Consider the following 16701-nt stretch of genomic DNA (forward strand, 5'->3'; position numbering starts at 1 on the left):
GGGGGTGGGGGGCGGCTCTGACCCTCAGCAGGCCGCTGGGCCTGCTCTGTGGGTGGTCACAGTTCCCTCTACCTTGCCGGCGCAGGGGGAGGGGGCGGCTCTGCCTCTCAGAAGGCCGCTGCTCCTCTTCTGCCGGTGGGTCGCAGGCCCGCCTACCTTGCAGGAGTGATTCAAGTTTTGTTTTCATTGTATAATTCTTGATAGGCCACATTATTGCTAAATAATAGAAATCAAATGATTCACTTAATGAATAGACCAAATGAAGCTGGTGCTCCTAGAATTGTCAAGTGCAATGATTATGGAAGGAAGGAAATTCATATATCAAACCAAAGTGCTGAGGGAGGCCCTTTTTAAAAACACAAAACCAAAAAATACTTCACAATTGGAGCATGGCTGGTCCAACTTTGTATAAAGCCTTAAGTGTGGTTTTTAGTGAAATATCTTTTTTTTTCCAAATCTTAGGACTTCATAAGATGTCTTCTAAAATTCAGAATCACTCTCTTTGGAACATTTACAAGTCTAAATTAATGATGGGCAAAGAGAACTACTGTTTCTTTTCTCAGCACCTGACATGTAAGTAGCATTTTCCTCTTTAAATGTCAGGGTCTCCATGATCTCTTGTACATGAATGCAATTGTAATTTGTCTTCACCAAATACCCTTTCCTCATTAACAGGAATTTCATCCCTAAATAAGCCCAATATTTGTTTTTAGCTAAGCTCTATTCTGTCATTCAGTAAAGAACCTTTTATCAGTGCCTTAGTCTATTTTCTGTTGCTGTAACTGAATACCACAGACTGGTTAATTTATAAAGATTTGAGGTTTACTTAGCTCATGGATCTGAAGCTGAGTAGTCCGAGATCATGGTGCTGGTATCTGGTAATGGCTTCCTGCTGCATCATAACATAGCAGAGGACATCACATGGTGAGACAGCAAGTGTGCTAGCTTGGGTCTCTCTTGTTCCTCTTATAAAGCCACTAACACATCAATAAAGGCCCCACCCTCATGACCTCAACTCATTTTAATTACCTCTGAAAGGCTCCACCTCCAAATAACAATTAGCAAACGATGCTGGGAATTAAGTTTCCAACACATGAATTCCAGGGGCATGCCCAAACCACAGCAAGGAACGGATCACCCAACTTTTATGCTGCTCAACACATTCTTTTATTACATGTATTAATAATTTATTATATAAACATACACTGGCAAAATTTTAAAATTCCTGATTCAGGTTAATAGAACTATTGATTAGAAATATTTAGTTGTGACAGGTTTATCTGAGTTTCTTTGAAATAAAAGATGTAAAAATCTTTAAAACGGAGGGGAGAAATTTGTGAGAGGTAGAGGTTGAATCTGGAGACAAAGTACTAGAATTTTTGAAAACATTCCAATCCAAATTTTTAAAATTCAAGTGAGTGAATACACCAGTGCATACAATTAATGACAGAGATAGATAGACTGGTCCAATGTGGTGGTTCACACCTGTAATCCCAGTGGCTTGGGAGACTGAGGAAGGAGGATTACAAGTTCAAGGCCAGCCTCAGCAACTTAGAGAGGCCCTAAGCAACTTGGTGAGATGCTGTCTCAAAATGAAAAATAAAGGGACTGGGGAATGTGGTTCAGTGGCTAAGTACCCCTTGGCTTAATCCCTGGTACCCCCCCCCAAAAAAAAAAAAGGTAGACCAAATATGAAAGGGAAAAAAAATGGAAGATGTTCAGTGCAATGGAACATGGCCTTGCACTGGTTTTAACACAACACAGCTGACTTCTGGACATTCCTATTCGTCTCTATAGCACACAATGATAGAAATGCTCAATGCTTTAAAACAGTTGAAGATAATGTTAACGGTGTACAGGGTGGTGGGAAAGTAGAATTAGCAAAGGATTTCAAAAGAAACAAATTTAATTTATATTAAATAATTACTTTGTGATTAGATAACTGGTTAGATTTCTAATCAATCAACCAGGGGTGGTGCATGCCTGTAATCCTGGCACCTCGGGAGGCTGAAGCAGAGGATCAAGAGTTCAAAGCCAGCCTCAGCAAAAGTGGGGCACTAAGCAACTCAGTGAGACCCTGTCTCTAAATAAAATACAAAGAATAGGGCCAGGATGTGGCTCAGTGGTTGAGTTCAATCCCCAGTACTCCCTCCCTGCAAAAAATCAATCAGGGAATCAATCCTATCATTATATTTTTATAGTATGTTCACTAAATAAGGCATTGCATTGTCCTGTTGTAGATTCCTAATAGACGTGGTAAGCTAGAAGCAATGCCATCAGAGAAGAGAAACTGCAGAGAGAAAGACATGCTATAAGTTGTAAACAGATGATAGATCACTGATGTGACATGATTACCTTCACCAGGTTCAGAAATAAAACGATAAGAGAGCTGCAAACAAAAGTCTGAAGAGTGCCCACTTATCTCTTAAAGGAAACAGGGAAAGTGGCTAAAATAAGACACTAGGGAGAATTAAAAGACATTGTCTTCAAATCTGAAATCAAAATAAGGTGACAGGTGTTTTGAGAACCTAGTTCAGTGTAACAGCAAAAACAGGCTTCCTTCTAAACTCAGAATGGCAGCAAAACCTCCAGCCCCGGGATCATGAAGAGGGCCGTTCCCCACGCAGCCACACCCCGCCCTGGTTTCCCTTCCTCCACGATTTCTCAGTAGTCACTCCCTGGCTACTGTTTTACTGCGAGGAGTCTGAGGCCATCTCTGCTTTGCAGGTGGCATAACGACTGGTTCTTCGCTGACCCTGCAGTTTTACTCAAATATTCCGCTTGGCTTCTGCAATTCCTTTAGTTCTGGGTGAGCTGTGTCCAAGTAGCCAACAATATTTGGCCTCTGGCAAGATGTAGGTGCTGAAGACAGCCCCTGTTTTTTTCCAACTGCAAAGTTACTGTGGATGTAGCAGTGAGCTGGTCCCTGGGCTGGGACTATGGCCTTGCTTGGTTTCCCAAAACCACTAGCCTGGCTGGAGAATTGAATACAAAGGGTTAAGTAACTCTAACTCTAGGCCAGGCACCTACCTGCCTATGGGTCAGGGTCAGGGAGATTCCCCACTAGAAACATGGGTTGGGTACACAGGCTGCCCTCAGGCAGGAAAGGGTCATGTCTGAGGTTTCAAGGTTTGAGTCCCACATGAGATTGAATGTTTTTGACCTCTTTTGGGACTTTTTTTTTTATCTTTTTGGCTTTTCTGGACCTTGGGGAACTTCCAGGCCCTGAGCCAGAGATACCTGGTAAAAGACCATGGGAGGGAGAGATGCTTATGGACTCAGTGCTTAAGCACTCAGATAAGTCGCTAGTCCAGAATATTTGTGGGGTGTGGGATGCAAGAAGTCAGCACCAGACTGGGGATCCCAGAGACCTTTTCATAAGTGTGATGCCAAGTGGGCAGTGACTCCCCACCCTAGAGCCAGAGAAGACAATGATCTTGATTCCCAGGTTTCCCAGAAGGCCCTGGGCCAGTTCCCAGCCCCAGACCAGATCCTATTTCAAGAGCATCTCTGTGACCAAGATCACTCAGGCAGATCGGGTAGTGGAGGAGCACGGACAGGTGGACAGTGAAGGCCGAGGGGACCACAGCAACCTTTCAAGGAGCAGACAGCAGTCCTAGAGATGATCCGGAGTCACCAGGACCTCCAGCCCTGGATGAGGTCTTTCCAATCTGGATTTATTCCTGGGACATTGGTTCCAGTCCTGGTAGCCTTGTTAACCTCAGGGGCCTTCAGACCCTTTCCACTTCCCACCCATTGCCCACCATCAGTATGCTTAGCTTCTTCTCTTGCCATCTCAGGGGCTTGGTAACAGTGATTTGGAGGTATGTCGGTCTGCCACTCAGACTGACCAATAAAAGCTTTATTCATAGTAAAAATAAAAGAAATAACTATTTGTAGTGCTTTTTCCTTCCAGCCCGGTTCCTGGGATAGGAAGTGAAAGGGTTCACACATCTGTGTCTTAGAAGCACCTGTTCCCTGACTTACATGAGACCATCTAAATCTGCTTTTCTTGTACCTTCCTGGGCACTCCCCCTTGATCTCCATCATACCTCCCTCCTTCAACTAGCTTCACCCTAGGCCTTTAAAAAATCATTATTAATACTCTCTAGGAAATTTCATCCACTCCACACCATGAATATGCTAAAACTTAACAAATTTATGCACCATATTGGTCAGGTTCTCCAGAGAAACCAACTGTATACATATGAAATCTCTTCCCATCCCCCATGTTTAGCTTCTTAGGACTGATGTAACAAATTTCCACAAGCTAAAAGTCTTAAAGTAAAAGAAATGTATTCTCTCATATTTTCTCATAGCCTCTCACACATAAATATATGAAGAGCTTTTTTTTAATAAGGTATTGATTGGCTCATGTCATTAGGTAGGCTGAGAAATCCAACTATTAGCCACCTGTAAACTGGAGACCCAGGAGAACTGGTGACATATTTTGAAGGACTGAGAGTTTTGGAGCCAATAGTATAGATTCCAGTTTGGGTCTGAACACTTTTGAATCATTAGTGCTCTGCTCAAACAGTATGGCAGACAGAATTTGCCCTTTCTGAACCCTTCTGTTCTATTCAGACCCTCAATAGATTGGATAATGGGAAGGACCATCTCCTTTACTCCACCAATTCTAATGCTAATATCCAGAAATAACTTCACAGATACATTCAGAAATAATGTTTACCATTTATCTGGGTACCCCCTATCACCCAGGCAAGTTGACCCATGAAATTAACTATCACCTATAGTATCTCCAATCTACACTTCTTCTTGAGGCCACATATTAAACTGTCTACTTGAACTCTCCTTGGGCACTTCCAAAATTCTTCAAACTCTGCAAATCACAAACTGGGTTTTCTACTTCACCCCAAGACTGGGTGTTTTTTAACATTCCTTACCTCAGGAAATGATACCAGCATCTCTCCAGGTTCACAGCCGGGCACTCAGGGACCATCTATCTCAATGCCTGTTTCCTTCATCTCCTATTTTAAGTCCTTTATGACTTCTGAATCCATCTAGTTCCTTCCATCTTTACTACCACTACTCAAGTCCAGAGACTTAGATGAGTGTAATAATAATAAAAGCTAATAATTAAAGGCCTATTATATACCAGGCAGACACTTTTTAGAAACTTTACATCAATTATCTCTTCTAATCACCCTATGTATTAGTTCCCTAGGGCTGACACAGCAATTACCACAAACCAGATGACTTAAAATAACAGGAATCTCTTCTCCTGCAGCGTGGAAGGCTAAAGTCGGGTCTGGTGTCATGGTGGGGTCCTCTCCAGGAGCCAGGACAGGTCCTTGCATTGCTTCTCTCTTCCCTTTGTTGGAGGTTCCAGGCACTCTCCACTAGTGGCCGAGTCTCCACACGCTCCACCCTCACCTTCACATGACCTGCCACATATGTCTATTTCAATCTCCCGCCCTTTTCTCATAAAGGTGCTTGTCTTTGGATTTAGAATCCCTCCAGTCAATCCAGGATAAACACTTCACCTTAAGATCCTGCAATTCATTACATGGGGTCTAGGGATTGACAGGGGGGTCTTTGGGGGAGCTTCCATGTAGCCTACTACTCTCTGTAAAGTCAGCATAGTTACTAGTCCCACAGGATTCAAGAGGCAACTGAGACTTATAGAGATTAAGGACTTGCCCAAGATCACACGGTCAATAGGTGGGTTATAGGCATAAGTCTCACATTTATTTCCACAAAGACAATTTTAATACTTTTCTGAAGAAAGTAAGAGTTTCAAGAAATTGTTCACTTGGGTATTGAATATAGGTTCTTCAATTGCTCTATTACTAAACCACTTGAGTATAAGATACCCAAGAAGTTGTACCTCTGGGAATCTTCTATGGATAAATTTGTCACATTTGACAAAGTTATTCATTGCCACATATCCTTTGTAATAAGAAAGCATTGGAGATGATCTTATTGCCCACCAGTAGGAGATGGCTAAATACATTATAAGTACAGCCACTCAATGTGTGTGGGGGGCACATTGAGTGGCTGTACTATAGAACAAGGCATGTCTGCAGTTAATACCAAAGTATCATATATTTAAAATATACTAACAGAGTAATTTTAAGTCTTCTCACAAAAACAATAGAGAAATATGTGAGGTGATGGCTAGGACAATTAGCTTGATTAGGCTGTCCTAACATCATCAAAACATCACATTTTTCATCTTAAATATATGCATTGTTTAATCTGTCATTCATACCCCAATAGAGTTGGAACAGTAAAAAAAAAAGTCAAATAAGATATGTCTATTTCAATACGGAAGAAGTTAACTCCAGGTGCAGGGGGGTATGTATAAATGCTATCATTTTATAAATAACCAAAAGGACACAGATTTATATGCACATGTATGCTATGCATGCATGGAATATTTTGTAAAGTTAAACCAGACATTTGTAACTGCATTTGTTCTTGAGGAAAGAACTATGAGATTGAATATAGGGATGGAGAAAAGACTTACTTTTCACTGTGCACTCTACTGCATTGCTTGAATATGTTTTGTCATGTGAGAGAGAATCTATGAGCTAGTTTTCACCTTTTCCAACTTAACCTCCTAATGCATTTCATTTTTCGTGTTCCCAGAACACTTTGTAGGCTCATATAGAGTGGTGTGTGTGTGTGTGTGTGTGTGTGTGTGTGTGTGGGTGTTTACTTTCACTCTGGATCTCATGTTTTCTGCCTATAGAAACCCCACTCCCCAATAGCTCTTCTGTGCAACCTCCTGATCTTCAGTGTTGGAACCAACCTCTTCCCTCTTCCCTTAGAAACCCCTTGTTCATCCTGCTTTGAATTATAGTTATCTTTATAAGTTGGTTATCCTGACTAAATTAACCCCTAAAGGGAAGCATGCATCTTATTGGTCTCTATATTCCCCGAAGAATCTGGAGCTGATTGTTGCTGAATGCATATAATTAACTGAAAACTTGGAAGCGGGATACTCACCTAGGAAAACCCAAGTTTTCTATGAAGACTGGTGGTAAGAAAGCTAGGGGAAAACATCGAGCCCACATATAGGAACCCTACATAGCGTAAATATCTAAAGGCACAAACAAGATCCTTAAGGCTAAAAATAAAGATAATACTGTATATCAAATAATATATTACTGTAAATCAAATCCCTTATAGGGGGTGGATGAATGTGAAGTGAAATAGGAACTGCACTTTAAATATATTACAAGTAAGAAAAGACCAGAAAATGACTTCAGTTAAAATACAGTAAAGATAACAGTATGTGTGTGTGTGTGTGTATATATATATACATACATACATATAGTATTTCAGCCAAAAAAAAAAAATCTGGTCACAATATAGGCAACTACTAATACTGTCCTGAGCAGGAAGCTGCTCAGATGAGACTAGCCACCTTCCCTACTCACACATAAATACCTACATCAGTACAACTCTTTTTTAAAAAAATTTTTATTGTTGGTTGTTCAAAACATTACATAGTTCTTGATATATCATATTTCACACTTTGATTCAAGTGGGTTATGAACTCCCATTTTTACCCCGTATACAGATTGCAGAATCACATCAGTTACACATCCATTGATTTACATATTGCCATACTAGTGTCTGTTGTGTTCTGCTGCCTTTCCTATCAGTACAACTCTTGAGGACACTTACTAACAGCATTTTTAAGCAAAGTATCCTGCATAAAACTGGGAATTTCTGCAATTTTATCTGTTTACTTTTTGCTATCATTTGGACCCATTCTCTCTTGTCCTTAGTAATATTGGAGGCTCAGGGGTAATATTACTCCATACTTTTAACTTTTACATATTCTAAAGTATTTCATAGTAACTAACTATATCCCACCTTCGGTAAATAATAGAATCAGATTTTTTTTTCATGATTTTAACATACGGCTATTCTGTTTGAGTCAAGTAAATAGGCACACTGATGTCAGGCCTGATACATTTTGGGATGGCCTTACAATCGCACATACTATAATAAAACAGCAATTAAAATGGCAATAATTAAAAGTTCACTTTAACTTACTGTCATTGCAGTATTCTGTTCCTCGGCAGCCAGGTGTGCTAAGCCCAAGTAATACAAAGCTTCTCCTTCCATCTTTTTGTTATTTGCTAAAATACAGATGTAGAAATATTACTGTGGTATTAAAGAAATTGATTTATCACAACTACCAACAGTAAGTTGCTATTTTAAAAAGTATACAGATTTATCAATGATCCCCAAAGCCTAGCTGTGCCCTGAATAAAACAAAGACCAATGTAAACATAAGTTACTGGATCCCAGGTGTTAGAGTAAGGTTCATGAGATATATAATGATGAGGGGTTTCCCTCTATATACCCATCAGTATGCCATTTTATTTATTTGTTCATTTGTTTATTTATTGATACCCTGGGAATTGAACCCAGGGGCATTTAACCACTGAGTCACATCCTCAGCCCTTTTTAATTTTTTTTTTTTAATTTAGAGACAGGGTCTCACTAAGTTACCTAGGGCCTTGTTAAATTGCTGAGGTTGGCTTTGAACTTGTGATCCTCCTGCAATGCACTCAGTCTGGCTCCAGTATGCAATTTTGATGGCCAGGTATACCCTTACTATCAGCCTACCATTGTCCAGCATCTGTAATGACTGGTGAGGGTACCAGCCGTTAACTACTGTACCTTCACTCACCACATGACTGACATTCAGCTAAGTTTCCAACAGAGCGGATGAGTATAGCCAAATAAGAGATTGTTATTCTGGTTATGTTCAATTCAAAAGCTATTTATTGGTTAAACCTTGAGAGAGAATGACAGAGCTTGACTTCTTGGTACAAAATTCCACTCACATTTGAAATCTAAACATGTTCTTTCTTCTTTGCTCACCACTTGTAAAGTGTTTCATCATCTTTTTACAAGGAGTTAAGCCTTTCTAATTCTTGGGAGATAAATTTTATTCCAGGAATTACCCATTTTTTCTTTCCAAAAGCAAAATGTATAAAGGTGCAACATATGGTTTAAAAAGACATTCATCATAACGTTTGATAAATCTACAGCTTACTCACCTTTAGTATATTAATGTAACATATATATTTAATATATTTTAAAGAACTATTTAAAGTTCTTATTTTAATATTAATACTTTCCTCTTTTCTACTTTTGGAACTCATTAGCTTCTGTCTAATACCTGGGTAATGCAAATACTGAGAGATCCACATATGGTTTTGTTCTTGGGAGAGTAGATTTCTGAACCCTGCTTTCCAATCATGAAGTATTTCATGAATTAGCAATCCTCCAGGCAGCAGTTGATCTCACCACTCACTGAATGACCACTCATGAAGCAGTGGCTCATTGGAAGATATTAAGAAAAAAAGGCTAGCTGGCATGATGACATACACCTGTAATCCCAGTGGCTTGGGAGGCTGAGCTGGGAGGACCACAAGTTTGAGGCCAGCCTCAGCAACTTAGCAAGGCCCTGAGCAACTTAGTGAGATCCTGTCTCAAGATTAAAAAATAAATAAAAAGGGCTGGGGATGTGGTTCAGTGGTTAAGTGCCTCTGAGTTTATACCCAGTATGGAAAAAAAAAAGGAAAAAGAAAGAAAAGAGGATATCTGCTGGGTGTTGTGGTGTGTATTGAAGGGCTGAGGCAGGAGGATCACAAACTCAAGGCCAGCCTCAACAGCTTATTGAGACCATATCTCAAAACCAAAAATAAAAAAGGAAGCTCCCCTGGGTTTAATGCCCAGAAACACACACACACACACACACACACGAATTATTACAGCATAAGAAGTACGTTTTCTTCTATTCCCCTTCTCTGTCCTCTGGAAAGTGAGAGATGCTTTCAGAAAGGAGACTGCTTGGCAGGGCTCTTACCATTAGCAGAGGCCCCAGTCACCTTCCTTTTTTTGTGTGAATTCTCTTACAACTCAGCAAACGTGAACCTAAAGTAAAATATACATTCCTTTGCATTGAAGTTCTCGCCAATTTCATGCAACAAAAGTTGGTTGCTGAAATTGATCTAAGAGCTAATGAATTATGTCAGTGTTCACCCCCTTGGAGAAGGTACTAGGTCATCATCTATTCAAAAGTTGTTCATTTAGTGGGGTGTCTTTCAATGACGGTGATTTCCTGTGATTCAATTAATTTTATTTTAAAAAAGTAACTGAAAGAATAAGCTGTTCACTTTCACTTGTTGGTAAATTAAAAACCATACCCCCCAAATTAGTTCTGTTTACTTCAAATAAGCCACCTGTTACTTAAATCAATTAAATATATCCATGAGCTTATGAATTTTAGTTTAAGGGCAGAATTTTTTTTTTCCTTCATGAAAATGCTAGTCTATTAGTAAATTCCTACATGGCAACAAAATATCCTCGTATTTCACAAATTAAAAGCTTATAAGGATATGCTCCAAATTTTTCCCCTATATTATATACATTCATAAATGATATAGAACATTAAGGATATGAGCAACTCTCACAAAAAGCACTTTTCCTGTTGTAAATGTGCATATGAATCACCTGGGGATCTTGCTCACCCATCGATTCTGATGCAGGCAGCCTGGGCTGCGACCTAAGATGCTGCTTTCATGCCTGCCTCCTGGTGATGCTGATGTTTCGGAGGCCACACTTTGAGAGCCAATTGTCCAAAATATATTGAAGTCCTATTTTCCTGTTATCCCTAACTAAATATTCATCATAATTTCCAAGTTATCTGACTATATGTAGGAAATTTAGAAACAATGAAAGTTCTCTCAGATTGCTAGAAATATACGACTTTTAACACACACATGCACACACACACACACACACACACCCTTAACTTTTGCAGGTGACCTTATCTTCTCATTGTGGGTTCCTTGTTTTACAAGGCTATCCACAGCGGGTTGTAATTTTGGAGATAAAGCTTTCAAGGAACTAATGGATTTCTTGTTGTCAGCACTAAGCCACCTCTGTTTTACAGTGAAATTTGAAAGTATATTGATGGCATTTGTCTTTGCATTTCATAGGAAATAATCACCCTAACACTTGAAGGGTTTCACTTCACTCTTGGGAGAACCAGTGTCTGTCCATTAAAGAAAGCAATGTGAGAGGGTTCTTTTCCACCCACCTTCTTTGGCTATTTCAGAAGCTTTTATTAGAATTTTGATGGCCTGTTTGTATTCTTTATTCTCCAGCATTTTGTCTGAGAGTAATCTGTAGGTCCTCAGGAGACTTTCGCAGGCCCACATGTTGAGAAAGCGCTCTGTCTCATCCTTCCATATCCGCCCCTGCGTCAATTGATGGAATGCCTCATAATGCTCAGCGGCTTCCAGAAGCTGACCTGAAGAATAAAAGCCATTCATAAATATAAACCACGGGCCAGAACATGTTTTCAGAAATTTTGAGTATATCTTAGCTTTATTAGCATGGAATACAGGGGAAGAATTTGATCTCGGAGGCAGAAAAGGAGTTAAAGGAGCTGTTACTAACTGGATCTCAGATTCAGCAGGAATTCTGGCTTGACACCTGCAAGAGGGACGTACTTCAGCTCGTGGGGCCGGACTGGGATTGCACATGCTGAGAGACAGAATGGAAGTCCAGCAGCAATCAGGAATCCCAATCATATCATCTGACATTTACAGAGCATCTTGATTACAAGGAACTGTGCTATGTACTTTATAGGCAGGTCCCATTTAATCCTCAAAACAATTCTGTGGAGTGGGACTGTTATGATTCCATTTTACAGAAGAGAAAACCGAGGCCAGGTGAGGTAGTGGGTGGTAGGTCCAGAAAGTTTTGTTCGGAGTTCCTGCTCTCACCCAGTATTCTCTGTCGCTTTCCCAGGAGATGGCAATTTCCTCATTCTTGGGAAGAATTTAGATATCTTGAGAAAGGGTACATCTGGTACATATTTCAATTTATGGATCTTTAAGCTGTCTCTCAAAGTTTGAGGGAGGCATTTGTTTAATTTGAAAACTAAACTGTTTGCTTTTGAATAATTAGGATGTAGTCTAATTGTCTTTCTGGATTGTATACCCCATAATATGATCCAAAATGTATCTCCTCGAAGCCAAAACTCTAAATTAGCCTTAAATTATTTTATTCCTTCAAACATGAATTGACGTTTCTAGAAGAGGAGCTTGCAGTTCCCTGCTATACGTTGTAATTTACTTGTTAATCACCTTGTGCAAATGCTCACCATACAGTGTAATGTAAATGGTCTTTGATGGTATTGAAATGACATCACTGAGCTTATCTGAAAAGAGGTTTCTACCTAGGCCCTCCACTGCAGCGAGAAGAGCGAGTGCAGGCTACAGGCAGACAGCCTGTTCTTATCCCAGCTTTACTACTTTTTGCTTAGCCTCAGGCTAATCCCTGCCCTCTCTGTGCCTTAGCTTATTATTCTGTGAAACAGCTTTAGAGTGTAACTAGGTACTATTGTGAGAAATGAATAAATGCACGTTCAACTCGTTACAGAGTTAGTGCTCAATAAACGTAGCTAGTGTTATCAGTTGGTAATGATAATACTTCCAAAATATCTAACAGCCAATTGAAATATAACCACTAATTTGTTGTATTCTTTAAGTCCAACTTACTCATCCTGAGAAAAACAAGAATTAGCTGAGTCCATATAACCATATGATCCTAACTGAATAAACTGCGTTATATATTAGGTCAACATAATTCCTCAAACATGTTTCTGTGGATGGCGCGGGTAGGAGCTGCCACCATGACTATTGCATATAATTTCTCTGTTGTTTTTTTTTTTTTTGCACTGAGTTTGTTATCAAAAGTGGTATTAAATAATACACACACAAACTGGAATAATAATCCCAAAGAAAGACAACCAACAGCCATGGATCATCCACAAATGACTGGCACAAAATATCAGTAAAGACATGGCCGTGCTGAGTTCTTGCCATACCAGGCAGAGGGAACGTCAGCAGAGAGAGCCACAGAGAGGACCATGGGTGTGGCAGGGATGTTTATAAATGGATAGTGTGAAACTTTCAGGAGACAAGACTACCAAGCCATAAATTTGGCATTACAAAGAATATTTAGTTTCATGGGCAGGTGTCTATAAGTGAAAATACCAGAAAATGTCAAAAAACGTTTTCAAAGTGTTATTGGCTAAGAAGTAAGATTATGGGTGATAATTGGTTTCTTTTATGATTTCCTTTCTTATTTTTCTTGATTTTTTTTTACCTTTTCTGCTCATTGGCATTTTCTAAAGTTTCTATCATCAAAATGTGTTTATTTTGTAATGAGAGATACAAGTGCAATATAAGTTATTTTTAAAATAACATCCAATTCCTCTTTCACTTTGATACTAATTTTCAAAGTTCAAGTTCACTCCTCTAATTGATCTCTTCCTCTTTGCTGACAATTTTTTCTTTCTTTCCTCCTACAAAAGCAGGCATAGTTTTTCCTGGCTTTCCTGTAGCACCTCTTGCCAGAAACACCTTCCTTCAAATACCCATGACCCTCATTTTTTAAAACTGGAATGGAGCACTGACATAAATGTGTGTTCTGTTTCCTCTGTTAACTATATTTCTGCCTGCAAAGTATAGCTCTACATTCCTGGAAAGATGTAGACAGGACTGCTTCTTCTTTTGTTTTCCCCAAAGTATCCATCTATTCATAAAGTATAGACACATATGTCTTTTGAGCCATACGAAGAGGGAACAGTGAATACCAGAAGCTGAGAAACCAGATTGTTTCAGAAAAAAAAAAATAGACACTGTAAAAGAGATGAAGCTCCAGGTAACCCAGTTAATTAGAATTAGATGCAAACAAAATATAGCGGTGCAAATAGTAAATGAGAAATGACATCCATGTCAAGTATTTGATCTACATGGGGGGCAGAAGGAGGAGGGGAGGGTTGATGTAGGGAAAGGAGAGGTGGAGGGAATGGGTAGAGAATTCAAGGTGGGCTGGTGTCTGTAAGCCAGACTTGCCTTGGGTTGCTGAGTCTTGGGTGGCTAAGTTGCCTGGACAGGCTATCTAGCAGGAATGAAGTAAGGGAGGTTCTGGGGACATTGGTTTCATTGGAAAAATGACCTTCTGATAAATAGATAAGTAGAAATAGTCTTTGTGGTTGAATTGCATTTTTGCTAGAGCTTTGGGGGCTAGTATCACGCACTACTTTGCTTATGATTACTGGTCATGGTTTGCTCTCAGAGGGTCTACTTGAAGTCCCCCATGAGCTTGAGATACTCAAGTAAAAGAGAACAGGAAATTGGCCTTTCCTAAAGGCCTACAAAATGGAAGGTGTCTTCCCCATGAATTATCTTATTTAGCCTTCCCCAAACTGAAGTAGATATGACTATTACTTTTTCACTAGAGAGGAAAGTGTGGTTCACAAAGATTAAATGATGCAGTTATTATAAGCCAGATTTAAAGTAAGTGATGATGAGGATCTAAACCCAAGATTGTTGCAAGCCCACACAACTGGGTCTACCACATCTGATACTGATCAAGAAACCCGGAGACAGGAAGTTAGATGGCCTATTAAATTCTCTGGACATAAATATCTTGTGTTTAAAACAATGTTCTAATTGCATGGTTTCTAATCTCTTCCAGTTCTATCATTCTGAAACTCAGGTTGTCACAGGTAACCTCCAATAACAGTACAAAGAGGAGCCTCTGATGCGCTTCTGACTTTCTGAGGAATGTGTCATATAACTAACCAACTACATTCAAATTCTTTGCTTTCCCCTAAGCTATATGGTGACCTGTGTGGGGACACCTGGTTTTCCTTGGGTGTTCCAGGCTTGGTCAGCTGAGGCCTCATCCAGCTATTGATGACTTGGCCTCCCTTCTTATACCACTGTGCCACAAATGAGGCCACTGGGGTTCTGGTCAGTGCTGTTTAAAATGAAAGTTCCTACACAGAAGTCTCATTTTCAGTCCTTCTCATCTGTAGGAATTTGTTTATAAAATTATTTGGTGGCAGCAAATAAGCCAACAAGGAATTGATCCAAATGACCATAAGCACACAAATAACTTGGCTACTTTTATTTTTTTGAGGGGGATGGAAGTGCCGGGGATTGAACTCAGAGGCACTCCACCACTGAGCCACACCCCCAGCCCTATTTTTTGTATTTTATTTAGAGACAGGGTCTCCCTGAGTTGCTTAATGCCTCACTTTTGCTGAAGCTGGCTTTGAACTCTTGATGCTCCTGCTTCAGCCTCCCGAGCCGCTGGGATTACAGGCATGTGCCACGGAGCCTGGCTACTTGGCTACTCTTCCTAAAAGCTGGTCAGAATTTGAAAGCACAAATGTAGCATAATATTTGATTTAAAAATGTTTAAAAAATAGGTTCATGCAATGAAGGCAGCATAGTAATTTAAACAAGCAAGTATTTCCTTTAAGGATGACTATCCAATCTTTAAGGAGATTTCTATCAAATCTTTCTCTCCAAATTTGACTTGGACCTTAATAAGGATCTTACTTTCTGAATAAATTTCTGATTAATTGACCACACAACTATTGAGACAAAATACATTTTGCTTTATCTGAAATTTTTGAATTTAATATTCCTGAGAGAGAGATTGTAAAATTGACAAAGGTAAGTATAAATACCAATGAAGATAATAAATCAGATTTTCAAGTTGGGCTTATAGCATCCCTTTGTAACTTCCTCAAAGAGTTTATAGCCTACCTTTTGTCACCAAATAATAAGCTTCAATATATCAGAAGCTGCTGAGATTTCTAGATCCCTCTATCAGTCTTTTAGTGGACAAGAACAAGTGTTTAGGCCAAGGGTCCAAGGACTGTCCTCTTCTGGCATTCTCAAGTGTGAACATGGCTTCCCTTGAAGAAGAAGGGCAGAGGGAGGAGCTTATATGAACATCACACAAAAAAGCATTAATAGAAAAGAGCATGGAAAAGAGGAGGCCAGAGGAAGGTCTCCCCAGGGGGAGCCTGGTCATGTGGTACTGGGAATCACTACCATGAATAAGAAGTGTCACAACAGTGGCCATGATGGCTGGACACACCAACTCTTGCCAACTAAGTGCCTGGAACATGGTTCCACACCAAGCATAATTCCAGGTGGTCCCACTAATATTTCGTGTGAACCAGGAAAGAACACAGAGCTGAAGTGATTCATTGGAAGGACTAAAGATGACTCATTCAGTAGTCAGCTTATTGCAATAATGTGAAAAAGTGTCAGAAAACACAACTTAGGAGAATGCTGTGAACAACTGCGTAACACCAGAGTACCCAGGTAAAAGCAGAGGTGGGCCAAGCCTCAGTTTTACTTTATTTTATATTTTTAAACAAAATTATATAACATCTACATAAACAGTAAGGAGTTTTGGCATGCATTTCAAGTTATTCACCCAAAGGAAAGTGCACTCTTAAAATAAAACTACTTCAAGGGAGTTTTACTTTATCTAAAGCCCTCCCTAACGAGAAATCCGTCCATTTATTTAAAAATACAAACAAAACCCAGACAATGTGGTAAACTGCAAAATGCATGGTGGGATGTTAAGACAAACACTATGTAGAGAAAATAAGATTTTATATATTTGGATATTCTCCAAATCGTGGCTTACCCCTCTTCTCTGCACAACATCTCTGAAAGTTTATAGATATTTGTTGTATCACAGCAGATGTCTAGAACAAATATTAAGCAAAGGAGAATGTATATGATCTCTCCCATTTTAGTTTTTTTTTAAAGTAGGAAGATTGACTAGATATTAACACAAATGGGTTTAAATGTGAAG

The 16701-nt window shown here is 39.6% G+C and overlaps 1 protein-coding gene across 1 annotated transcript in view; it reads right to left on the minus strand.

Annotated features, from left to right (window-relative positions):
* Positions 1–16701, minus strand: part of Ttc29 (tetratricopeptide repeat domain 29) — a 216927-nt gene that overhangs the window by 137907 nt on the left and 62319 nt on the right. The window contains exons 6-7 of the mRNA XM_048813485.1: positions 11096–11308; positions 8032–8117 (exon numbers count right to left, since the gene is read on the minus strand). Coding sequence (XP_048669442.1) covers positions 8032–8117; positions 11096–11308 — 299 coding nt within the window. The remainder of the gene's footprint in view (positions 1–8031; positions 8118–11095; positions 11309–16701) is intronic.

The sequence above is a fragment of the Marmota marmota genome, unplaced genomic scaffold, assembly GCF_001458135.2.
Source record: "Marmota marmota marmota unplaced genomic scaffold, marMar, whole genome shotgun sequence".
NCBI classification, from domain to species: Eukaryota; Metazoa; Chordata; class Mammalia; order Rodentia; family Sciuridae; genus Marmota; species Marmota marmota.